Source organism: Glandiceps talaboti, chromosome 17 (assembly GCF_964340395.1).
Source record: "Glandiceps talaboti chromosome 17, keGlaTala1.1, whole genome shotgun sequence".
NCBI classification, from domain to species: domain Eukaryota; kingdom Metazoa; phylum Hemichordata; class Enteropneusta; family Spengelidae; genus Glandiceps; species Glandiceps talaboti.
The window spans coordinates 18803866-18816483 of NC_135565.1; the positions used below are offsets into that span (position 1 = coordinate 18803866).

Here is a 12618-nt window from a genome sequence, read left to right on the forward strand (position 1 = left end):
CGACTATAGGCAAACAAACGAATTAACCCATGTTCCCCATGTATGCGTGGAGAGTTCCAGTATATGTGATCAAATTTGTTGTGCATTTTTTCAAGTTGGGGGGGGGGAGGGGTGGAGTGTCTTCGAATTCGGGAAATACATACACATCAATACTGTAGAACAATGACAGTGTACATAAGCTCATCTGAATATGGGTATCGCAGTAATACATTCCCCCTCCCCCTCAACACTATCAAGAGAAAAAAGAGAGGCGAATTTTCTATGTCCACGTGAGTTCGCGTTTTACAGTTCCACTTTTATTTTGCCCATTTCCCTTGGTGTGATTGGTTGGTTATCATCAAACAATAAACCACCCCCTGGGTAGGGGGTACCCCAAGGTTTTGACCAGAAATGAAGTGTAGGTATAGATTGGCCCCAGAACCTGAATATCTTTTGGGTTAATCATATCATGTCATGATGGTGATATATGAATTAACATTATAAGGAATAGCAATAGCATATATTAAACGCGCGTGTGAATGCATTGATCACTGCATCGATTTTATGTGTTTTAATGTTGTATTTTTTTCCGATAATCAGTCACAAGTTTAAAGTAGTGTTTTGCAATAGATTTTAAAATAAAGTACTTTGGTTGAATATTGAAATGTTAGACGTTTGCGACCTTCTATGTTAACCTTGTGGAAGTAACAGTATATCTACAGCGACATGCTCACACAGACGTGACAGGAGAATGTCCGTTTCCGGATGATCTCAGAATCCTCATCATATCTCGTGTAATATCGCGAGACTTGCATGAATTGTTCTGCGAGTTTTTCACTGAACAATTACTTTCGTGTGGAACATCCTTCGACAAGGATTGGCTGAATATAAGCGGTGACGACACACGGGTTTGATTTTTGAAATGGTTTTCAAAACGTCCTAGGTAAAACGGATTTATTTAGAACGAATTGTGTCTTCAAATATTATTGTGTGATACGTTGAAGACTTCAGAATGACCGACAGTCGTGCAGTGAAGTGTTTTTGGGACATGAACCAATATCGGAAAACAGTGAAGAGAATTGAAAATGGACACAAGTAAGTTGAGACATCCTAAACTATGTCAAACTTTTAACATTCTCAAATTAATTGAGTCTCTCAGATTCTGTAAATCACGTGCATGCACTGTCACTGGTTTGACTAGAGGGAGTTTAACCCCTCCATCTGGTTGAAATTGAAATATTTGTTTCGAAATTTAAAAAAGATGATTTTTTTTAATTTAGTCATGATAGTGCTCAGAGGTACAAACGTTTAATTAAGCTGCACTCCGTACGTTTTTGTGAACAACATCAGCATAGTACTAACCTAATGCCGAATATATAGCAGTTTACGTAGAAAATGAAAGATATGAACAATTCGTTAAAGTAGTCCATTTTATTTGACTATTAGGTCTACACGAACGTTTTTGCACCAACATGGGTTACACTAAAATACATCAGAGATACTTAAAAATGTACAAATAAAAAAAACTTTGATCAAAATTTTGGTAAAAAAGTGGTGCACTATGATAAAAGCATACATATGGTGGATCGTATAATCGTTATTTAGTCAGACTCTCGAGTTAGCAGGAAAGGTTCTAAAAATGTGGATATGCTCGTATATAACGTGTTCTATTCATTAATCAAAACTTCAAACTTCATAAGGCTAAGTTTTTTGGGGGTAAGAATCATGCATGACTCGAGTTAAGAGGAATGAAAGGACTAAAACAGAAAAACGACGATGTTGATAGTTGACCATAGAATATCATTCGTCCGTGGGGATCCGGATAAGAGATACTCGTACTTTATTCCCAAAATAGATGGCTGAAGTTTGTAAGGTCATTGCTCCCAACATTAACTACTCCATATTTGTATTTTGTATAAAATTGCAACGGGATGTGTTTGTTGAATGTTTTGGGGTTAGGAACAGATCAAGAAAGCGCGGGACAAGCTTAGTCTATTATATAAGACTTTGAAACTGTCTTTGTCTTGGACATGATACGGCTGATCATGATGTATACGAGTTTACAGAACCAGCATTGTCAAGGTCGAACTATTTACAAATTAGGAGATTCTTTCGGGTCTTAATGTCAAGTAAAGGAGCACGTAATATCAATATCGCGTGCGCATGTGCATGCATGTGTGTGTGTGTGTGTGTGTGTGTATGTGTGTTTGTGTACGTGTGTGTGTGTGTGTTTGTTTACATACGTGTTTCAATTTTTTTAAAAATTATCAGAACTTTCGATTGAATAGCTGTAGTATGTATAACACTGGTTGAATAACATTGTATTGTAGTGACATCCTTGCTGTGTCACGTGATCATTCTATTTCCTTCCGAGAGTTACTTTCTTTCCGCACGATAAAACAAAAATATCCGCCAAAAACAAACTGCGGTTGCCAAATTTTAATGTTACGTGGCCTTCACTTATCCGAAAACAAATCCCGTTTCCCGCGACCTTCAACAATTTTGACTTAACATTGTAAGGAAAAGTTCAAATTTTAGACATGTTCAGAGTAGATACTATCACCAATAGTGCGTTCTGAATTGTAAATAATCCAAGTTTGTAATGTATAGGTAGGATTAATGAACTGCTATACAATGCATAGCAGGTTTCTGTCCACTCTCTGTGTCTGATGCAATCACACATAAGCCAATAGGAAACCACATTCTACATTTTAAGATAGCAAGGTTACAATTTCTTGCAATATTTAAATAGGGAACTTGCAAACCCGCCATGTTGAATGTTGCATCATGGAGGTAAATTTTATCAGTAGCTCCAGACAGGTATTACGATAACCACAGATAATCCCATAGTCATTTGCGTCTGAGCATGCTCAGTTTGGATTGCAAGTTCCCTATTGAATGAAATCAACCAATTAAACATACTGTAACAAGACGCAGACATGCTGGCGCCAAAGTTTTGACGTCTGTATTTGATATCTGCATGTTGGCATGTTAGTTTATTTCATTCAGACAAAATGAAGCAAGAAACTGTATTCATTCAATCTTGCTATCTTAAAAAGTGTAGTATGTGCAGTTTAATTTCTTATTGATATTTGTGTGATCGTAACAAACAGAGCAAGTGAACAGTAACCTGCAATGCGCTGTATCTGCAACGCTGGTTGAAACCTCAGACCATCGAACAAGTTGAAATGTATGGTTGTTAGTTTATGGCTTGTTCAGTATACAACATTTTCTATAATACACGGTTTTTGCATAAGTGATGAAGCCAGTCATGAGATCTTCTGTATACATTACTACCAAACCAGAGTAACCATAGAGATAGGGAGTTTAGCATTTTTAGACTCTTTTTGCTTGCGTTAACGAATTTTAACGTTCCTTGACACATCTGAAGGTGTAACACAAGAAAGAAAACAGAAAAATGTGTCACAAGTCTCTCGCAAAGAATACATACATATCGCGATTATCGGAAACCTCAAACTGACCCAAGTGCAACAGCACTAGTGAAGGAAGGACATCCGTTTATTAAGTCCATTATCTGACACATCTGTAAACTTCAACATTGTTTCAAACTTCTAAAATACAAATGTAGACCTATTAAATGGAGCTTTCATTCTTTGAAAACTTCGACGTTCATTTCCATATAGTGAATGGACATAACAAGATATGATAAATGAAATAAATAAAATTTGACGCATGCGTATATGTACCTGATGTGTCGGCTTATATTTCAGATCATGCGAAGAATTTATGACAATGGTACAAGAACGAGCTGACTTAGAGATGAAATATTCAAAAAGTTTGAAAAGCTGGGCAGAGAAATGGGAAGAAAAAATTGTTAAAGGTAACAGTATACATCAATGATTTGTTTAGTTATAAAATGACTTATAAATGGTAGTTACAGACATTGTACCATCAATGTATAGATCGATTTGTGATTGAGTATGTACACTAAAAGTTGACTTATGAAGTCATGCTCTCTATACTTACTTATTTAATAGTTTATTTGTATATTTGTGAACTGAGTTGTAACTCTTGTCTTTGAGTAGGAAAAAAGAAACAACAACAACAACAACAACAACAACAACAGCAACTCACTCACTCACTCACTCACTCACTCACTCACTCACTCACTCACTCACTCACTCACTCACTCACTCACTCACTCACTCACTCATTCACTCACTCACAGGCTCACTCACTCACTCCAGTCCAGTCCAGACCATGATTCCAGTCCTCTAACATTGGCTGCTTGCCAACTTATGTTGACTACTATAAAAAATTATGTGTTGGCATTTACACACAGTATACAAAGGGCGGCCTTCCAAACTATTCAAGTGTGACATTTAGGACAGACATCACACTGTACTTACAACTGTCATTTTGGTCTACGCATGTCTTGATGTATCGCTGTCAGGATGACCCCAGGATGACCCCTAGCTATGGAGATAACGTGTATGCACAAAACCCTGACTTATCTCTGTTCTCATTGTATTTTAGGTCCAGAGTACGGATCATCAGCGTTGTCATGGAAACAGACTCTTCAAGAAGCCCTTGAAATTGCTAAAATACACGAAGAATGTCGACTCAAATTGTTGTCTCAGGAAGGACCACAGCAAAATATGCAAAAGTTGGTATTTTGATCAGTTCTTACCATTAATCTTAGTAAAAGCAATTTCTTTTTATATCACGTTTCTGCCAAGCAGTATAATGGCACGACTTTGTTTAATAATCTAGTTGTGTTTACCCATTTATTTAGACGAGATATCGATACGAGAAAGTCTAAAGTAATAAGTACTTGTCATCTGTAAGTTACTCCGTGATGGCGCCCTCACACATCGGTCAACCCCTCCCAGAGAGAGAGGATGTCGGTGAGGGCGTAACAACACGTACGACGTCTCTTACAATCTAAACTACTTGTTGTTCTCTTTGATTATATTTGTGTAAAGACAACCGTAAGTTTGCCTACTTATAAAATTTCAAAGCCAGGGAGAACACGAAAAAAAAACATTACACATTTTAAAGACGGTTATTTCTTTTTACACAACCTGACCATTTTGAAAAGTCGCATTTGTTTTTAGTAAACACTGTCGTTTATCTCCAACGTCTACGTCTTTTCGTTGCTTGGCTGAAAGGAACACATCTTCTTCCGTTAAGGATTAAATTCACAAATGAAGACTTAGAAACTGTCTCATGTATAACTTTATAGTGTTTTTGTGAGTTACTTTTGTATGATATTGATGAATTTTATTTCATTTCAACTGTTGATACATGTTTAAATAATCTAGAAGAACTCTCTACTGTATGGTAAAAAATAAAACAATGATGTACAATATTCAGGTCATCAATAAATTCGAAAAACACAATTACAAAGCCCGCTTTGTTTTCTATCATTAGGTAAGACTTGCTTCCGAAAAAATTATCGTATGTCGTATATTATATGCTACAGAAAAGTAAATTGTGTATTTTCGTAGAAAATGTAATATAGTATTTTATTTGTGGTTGACTGACCTTTGATTTTTTGTTGTGAATGACCTTTGACCCTTTATGATTAAACTTTGACCCTTCTCTGTGCTAGATGGAAGAAAGAAAACTACCATAAGTTGACGTTCGGAGGTTTTCAAGAAATACGAGATGCAGAGGAAGGGTTTGCGGCTGCGCAGAAAGATTATGCGAAAGTGCTTGGCAAGACTAAGAAAGCAAAGAAGGTAATGAATACAGTTTATTTACATGTAATGATGTATTGGTTAATTGTACTTTAGTTTGATTAAATCTTTTTAACAGTGTAAAGATTAACAATAAGCTTATTTAATGTTATTGGCAATTTCCATATTGTTCTCATATATAGATATCTCAATTTCGAGTTTTTGAACTCTAGTTAATCCATAAACGTTCGAGAAGTTCTTCTACATTGTCTATTTTTTTATTTTTTTTACTTTTCATTTGTTTCGTATATGCAACCCTTCCACGGGTTGTCTAGAGATGCCACTCAATGACGTCACGACGTTATCAGTAAATTCACTTTGAAGGAACTGAATAGTCTTCCCCTTATCACACTATCAAACTGACATATTGATACAATAACCAATTGTGAATGCCTTTGGTATAGATCAACGCGATGCTTTTATAAGGTTGTATGTCTTTGAAAGTCAAGTATATGGCGAACGACCCTACATCAGAGGCCCCTGCATTATAGTCTCGGTTACCCAGCATCTTGCCCCCTGCAGCTAGAGGGTTCTGCAGGGGACAATTACAATAGGCTGGGTAACCGAAATTATCTGCAATACTGATAAAACCACATCCTGATGAGCAGCATCGATCTCTAGACAACTACTGCAAGGTTTGTATTTGTTCTTTCTCTACTACATTCAGGATTATCATATTGCCTGCAATGCCGCTTTCAAGGCTGAGGAAGAGAAGGAAGGTCAGACGTCCATTCAAAGTGCCGAAGCCAACAGAAAACTAATCCAAAGAGTTGAAAAACAAGTTAACGAGAGAGAGAAATGCAAACAGGTGTACCAGAAACGACTTTTAGAATGCCATGGAGACCAAAAACAAAAATATATCGCGGTGAGCAATTATTTAATTAATACCATCTCTCTTAAGTTCATTGACAATTACATACATATTGTACATTCACGTCCAAATGTCCTAGAGTTATGAAAACAACAACAACAACAACAACAACAACAACAACAACAACAACAACAACAACAACAACAATAACAACAACAATGTATTCCTAACTCAAGTCAGGTATTGGAATCCGAATTCATTCACAGAATTTCAAATGTAACTTTTTGTTTTCCAGAACATGACGATGCAATTCGAAAAGTGTCAAGCTTTCGAGAAAAAACGGCTGAATAATTTGAAGGACCAGCTAACACTGACATTGCAATGCGTGGATTTATCAGCCGTATCACAGTAAGTGAATAGACAACAGAAGCGCCACCAACGACAGTATTTGGACAGTGGCGACCATTATTAAGTAAACGTATTATTTGTTTGGTTTCGCGTCACAGTTGTATTCCCCAACTTACTCCTAAACCAAATATGTCGTATGAATAAACTGAAGAATGATATTAAACTACTACATACGTAATATTTCGTCCATCCATTCATTCACTCCACTGAACACTTGACTGGCCAAAGAGTTTTAAAAACGATGTTGACTAACATTGAAGTTTTTCTTTAAATTTTACGAGAACTTGATAACTATAGTAGCATTTCTTTAAAATATATACAATTTCAAAGATGGTCTGCTTCTCAGCCGGAACTGATCTCAAATCTTTTATTTCAGTTTTCCGAGTATCTATAAACAAACTTTAAGCGACATAAACGAGGCAGATGCAGGTAAAGATTTAGATGAATGGAGGATGAGGTATGGTACAGGTATGGAACCTGAATGGCCGAAATTTGAGGTACGTTCATGTGTATTGTTATATAAAGGAGGGATGGATGGATAGGAAGGGAGCGAGGAAGGAGAGAGAGAGAGAGAGAGAGAGAGAGAGAGAGAGAGAGAGAGAGAGAGAGAGAGAGAGAGAGAGAGAGAGAGAGAGAGAGAGAGAGAGAGAGAGAGAGAGAGAGAGAGAGAGAGAGAGAGAGAGAGAGAGAGAGGGGGGGAGGGAGGGAGGGAGAGAGAGGGGGGAGGGAGGGAGGGAGAGAGATAGGGAGGGAGGGAGGGAGAGAGAGGGAGAGAGAGAGGGAGAGGGGAGGGAGAGAGGGGAGGGTATTTTTCAGTTTGTTAAAAGAAAAGCAACGGTATATTAAGTACAGACAGACATACCTACATACAGACAGACAGACAGACAGATCTAGACAGCTGTAACAGATATGCTGTAGGTATATAAGACTTCCGTAGCTATAGTAATACAGTAACTATACATTCAAATTTATCTGTTTCAGGAATTTGACATCAGCACAGACAGTAGAAGATTTAGTTTTGCTTATCGTAAATCAATATCAGGGAGAGATGATGGGTAAGTTATAGTTGTAGTGTTAAACCGGAAACTGTTTTGTCACATACAAATCTTACCCTACATGTCAAAGAGAATTAAAAAAAACACACGGTAAAACAGATCTAGAGCAAATCAGTAAACTTGTCCTATGTATGTCAAGTATTACCACTATGAAAAGGATTTACCAGTTTATTTATTTATTTATTTTATTAAACTTTATTTATATAAAGAGGGTAGCCCAGTTGGCCTTGGCCAATCTTCCCTGGAGCCCTCTAAATATAAATACTAGTAGTACAAAGACAAAAGAGACAATACTTGTCCATTACATCTCTCCGATTATCTTGTCCATTTAGTAGCTAGCTGCAATTGACAAAATTTGTGTTTACCAATTTATTGTTTGTGTAGGCTTTTTGATGACGATTTTGATTCGGATGAGTTTGGTGAGGAATCCGACGAAACGGACGCCTTCAACGGTCCAAAACATGTGAATGGACACAGTCCTGGTGTTGGTAAGGATACACGTACCTATATAAAGATTTAAATGTTGCCATAGAGACTGTTCAAACTAAAAACACTATATATGAAAAAGAAGAACGAATTAACCCAACAGAGAATGTTACCTTTTACTGAGGCAGTAGGATTTCATTTAATTTTGATTTCATACATTGTATTTTTCATTTGCATTTGAGTTTTTTAAAACAAATAATGTATATGACCGTTTTATATATATATATATATATATATATATATATATATATATATATATATATATATATATATATATATATATATATATATATATATATTGGTCTAGCTATGAATGTGTAACTTATAAATTATACATTTGTAACGAAAATGGACGAAAACGAAAGTAAATTTATATCCCTAAACTTCACAATACAAACTGTATGTCAATCAATTTCAGATAGCCACTCACTCTATGACAATGTTGTGAGTTACGAACACATCGGGGAGCCAAGTAGTTCGTCACAAGACCAAGCTTCAACTTCAGATGATTTGAAACTGACTGCAGTGAGGGCGCTGTATGATTTCGAACCAGCGTCGGAGGATGAACTGCAACTTCGAGCCGGTAATAATTTTGTGTTTAATTAATTGGAAGACAGTATATGCACCATTGGTCACCTGATTTACCTTTTTAGTTGTTGTACGTTTAAGATTTTAAACACAGAGAGAGAGAGAGAGAGAGAGAGAGAGAGAGAGAGAGAGAGAGAGAGAGAGAGAGAGAGAGAGAGAGAGAGAGAGAGAGAGAGAGAGAGAGAGAGAGAGAGAGAGAGAGAGAGAGAGAGAGAGAGAGAGAGAGAGAGAGAGAGAGAGAGAGAGAGAGAGAGAGGGGGGGGAGGGGGGAGGGGGAGGGAGGGAGGGGGGAGGAAGGGAGAGAGAGTGGGAGGAGAGGAAGAGGGGCAAAACAGAAATCGAACATACATACACGAACTGGTTTTTTTGTAATTTGATAAATGTTAGCATATATATGTATTTCTCTACGATCTTTTTTAGACTAACGACCTTCAGTCACCTTATATATATGTTTGGTTACTTGTTCATTTCAGGCGACATACTAACTCAAATCGGTCAAGTCCATGACAATGGATGGGCGTATGGCAGACTTCGAGATAAACTTGGACTCTTTCCCGCCAACTATGTGGAATCTTTGAGATGAGGTTTCCAGGGTAACAGATTTTGATGGACGCACTAAATGTTGACAGTGTCTCGACAAAAACCAATTTTTCGTCTAAATTTTATTGCACGTCTTTGGAATCCAAAGTTAAATATTAAGCTTATATATTATGATAATTATGAATATCAATTTTCATGGGCCTAGACCACGTGATATTATTCCATGCCCGTTTTTTGTTTTATGAACAATAAAATTACATAGCAAATAAATAAATAAATAAATATATATATATATATATACAAGAGTTACTGAATGTTATGTATGAGTATTAATTTGCTTTCTTTAATTTTTTTAAAACGTAAAAGCAATTATTAGTTTTCTAGTAGTATATTATGTAAAACATTTAAGAAGTAATAAACTTGTCCCGATCTCTCTCACGATCGAAACTGATGGACGGTGTATTTGTACTTGTGAACATTTGTGATTCAATGAATAAATAAACAGAATGAATGAATGAATGAATGAATGAATGAATGAATGAATGAGTGAGTGAGTGAGTGAGTGAGTGAGTGAGTGAGTGAGTGAGTGAGTGAGTGATCAAGTCCTGCTTGCATACGGAGTAAGTCGTCCGTACCTTGAGCGAAACCATCTGCACTGAGCAGGACGAGATCATCAATGAATGAATGAATGAATGCGATATATGAATGAATGAATGAATGAATGAATGAATGAATGAATGAATGAATGAATGAATGAATGAATGAATGAATGCGATACATGAATGAATGCGATATGTGAATGAATGAATGAATGAATGAATGCGATCTATGAATTATGAAGGAAGGAATGAATGAATGAATGAATGAATGAATGAATGAATGAATGCGATATATGAATGATGAATGAATGAATGAATGAATGAATGAATGAATGAATGGATGGATGGATGATGAATAAGTTTGATTTAGTCTGATAAAGCTGAACAACACGACGTCATTACAGTCTATACCGTACCCTCCCCTGTTGAAATATTTCAAAAATATGGGTTAAAATGCTATCAGACATGACAGAGACACTCGTCCCAGGATCAATAGTAAAGACTCTATCTCACCATTGTCACTATAGAACGTTTTCTATCGGGGTGTGAGTTATAAACACCTACTCAGAAACAAAAAAATTATATGAGCGTCTCTAGTTACTGGCCAGGTTTTCGTATATATCATTGCAGGTCAGACGCTTAGCGTCAGATTTGAGCGTTGGCGGCGCTGCAGATAATATATGAGTTGTTTTCTGAGTGTAAGCGCAAGCGCCGACTGAGAGGAAGAAACTTGCAGATATTTATCTACCTACCCCTAGAGCTACCTGCCTGTATGTCTGTCTGTCTGCCATCATCATGTACTTTACATGTACATGTATAAAGTTCACAAATAAAATACATCGATGCAAGTAAATAAACCATTTTGCTAAACTGTACCTACTACAAACCACAGGGGCGTGTATTATTGCTCTTTCCCTATACAGGTAGGAATATATATTCAAAAGGTTGTGGTATTTAGTCTGTAGACCTGGAAAACAACAATCTATGCAATATTACACGCCCCTGTGATGCGGACTCCAATGTACTACTACTTGCAGGGATACGCATACGTCCCTGGTACTAGTTTATACAAACAACATCCCGGGTAGATCTCTGTCCGATCCAGGATGTAATGGCAAATAATACGAGAAAGCTAGCTCTTGTTTACAAATTTCACCCTTTCTCTGTTGACTTCTCTCATATACGGTTTCGCAATCGTGCCACGGGTCCTCAGAGTTCACAAATAAAACATTACTACTATTACTAGTTCCTTTTCCTTTGACGCGGAAGTAAAAGGATAAACGCGGAAGAAAATTATTGTTGTTGTGCTTCAGAAAATCCCCACAAACGAAAGTTTTGATTGGATTCTTGACAGGCGTAGTTTTTCGCGTGTTCGTTCATTTGACTATGACCATGACATTGGAGTAAAATGGTTACAATGGTGGAATTTTAAATGATCAAAGAAATACCATATACAGAAGAATTAACTTGTGGTATATTATGTTTTAACAAAAAACTGTGGCTCAGTTTTTTAAAATATTTATGCAGAGCGGTTCATGAATGAAAGACCAATCAGATGTCCTGTTGTATGATCTCAAACAAGATATGCTAATTTAGGCCACGACCCCACCCTGACCGCCATATTGCTCATCGTTGAGTTCCGGTGTGAGACGACAACACAATAGTTTAACAAAAAATCACTCTAACGGACAGGGAGCGGTAGAAGAAAAACTTTCAAGGTAAGTTCCTAGTATACCTTCGCTAATATGTTCAGCATTTTTCGATAGAATTGAAAAGTACGGTAAATTTGCTTGCGTAACGGCAACTCAAAACTTGGGTCTACCGTTGCGTACGTACTGAAGTTATGGTACGTTAGGTTTACTTCCACTACTGTTCACATGCTTGAACAGTGATTCAAAATTCTTTGGGCTGTCGACGGAAAATTATCAACTCTTGCAGTGGTTATAGTCAGGGTGAATATTGTTAATCACATCAGAGCATAGATTTGTTCAAATTGGAGTGTTTTGTTGGAGCAGGGAGTCGTTTATAAGGTCATTATCACGGTTATGGCACTGAAAAGGGGGTGGTGTCAAGCTTGGAAATGAAGTATTATCACCTGATTTTACAGGCCGACTACTTTGATGTTTTACTTTTAGTAGGTGATAAATAGAATTCATGTATTCACGATTTCAAGTCAGTCATGAACATTTTAGAAGGATAAACACGTAGCGTTTGTGACGAGGACATTGTAATGGTTTTGACAAGTTGCGGGTACCATACCGTTTTACGTTCGTTCGTTCTCAGTAGTAGTGTTTTCCATGTGTTGGTGTTAGTCATCGACGCAACGAAATCGATAGCGATGCCAACTCGTACACTTCAAGTTCTACGTTTGTGAGTTGGTTGTGAACTTGTGAACGATCTTTGAGAATGTGTCAAAATTTAAGCCAATTTGCATACAACAGGCTCCAGTT

At 36.9% G+C, this 12618-nt stretch overlaps 2 protein-coding genes across 4 annotated transcripts in view; both read left to right on the forward strand.

Moving 5' to 3' along the window:
- The first annotated feature begins 991 nt into the window (after positions 1-991).
- On the forward strand, positions 992-9612 carry LOC144448156 (protein kinase C and casein kinase substrate in neurons protein 1-like). Its single transcript, XM_078138309.1, has 11 exons — positions 992-1074; positions 3711-3820; positions 4477-4606; positions 5555-5684; positions 6349-6546; positions 6788-6900; positions 7277-7397; positions 7882-7955; positions 8340-8443; positions 8860-9024; positions 9503-9612. The coding sequence occupies exons 1-11, from the start codon at positions 992-994 to the stop codon at positions 9610-9612; spliced, it is 1338 nt and encodes a 445-aa protein (XP_077994435.1).
- Positions 9613-11797: 2185 nt separating this feature from the next.
- LOC144447968 (protein kinase C and casein kinase substrate in neurons protein 2-like) overlaps positions 11798-12618 on the forward strand; it is a 45843-nt gene continuing 45022 nt past the window's right edge. For all 3 annotated transcript variants that reach the window (XM_078138088.1, XM_078138091.1, XM_078138089.1), the window contains exon 1: positions 11798-11886. The gene's annotated coding sequence lies outside the window, so the exon portion shown is untranslated. The remainder of the gene's footprint in view (positions 11887-12618) is intronic.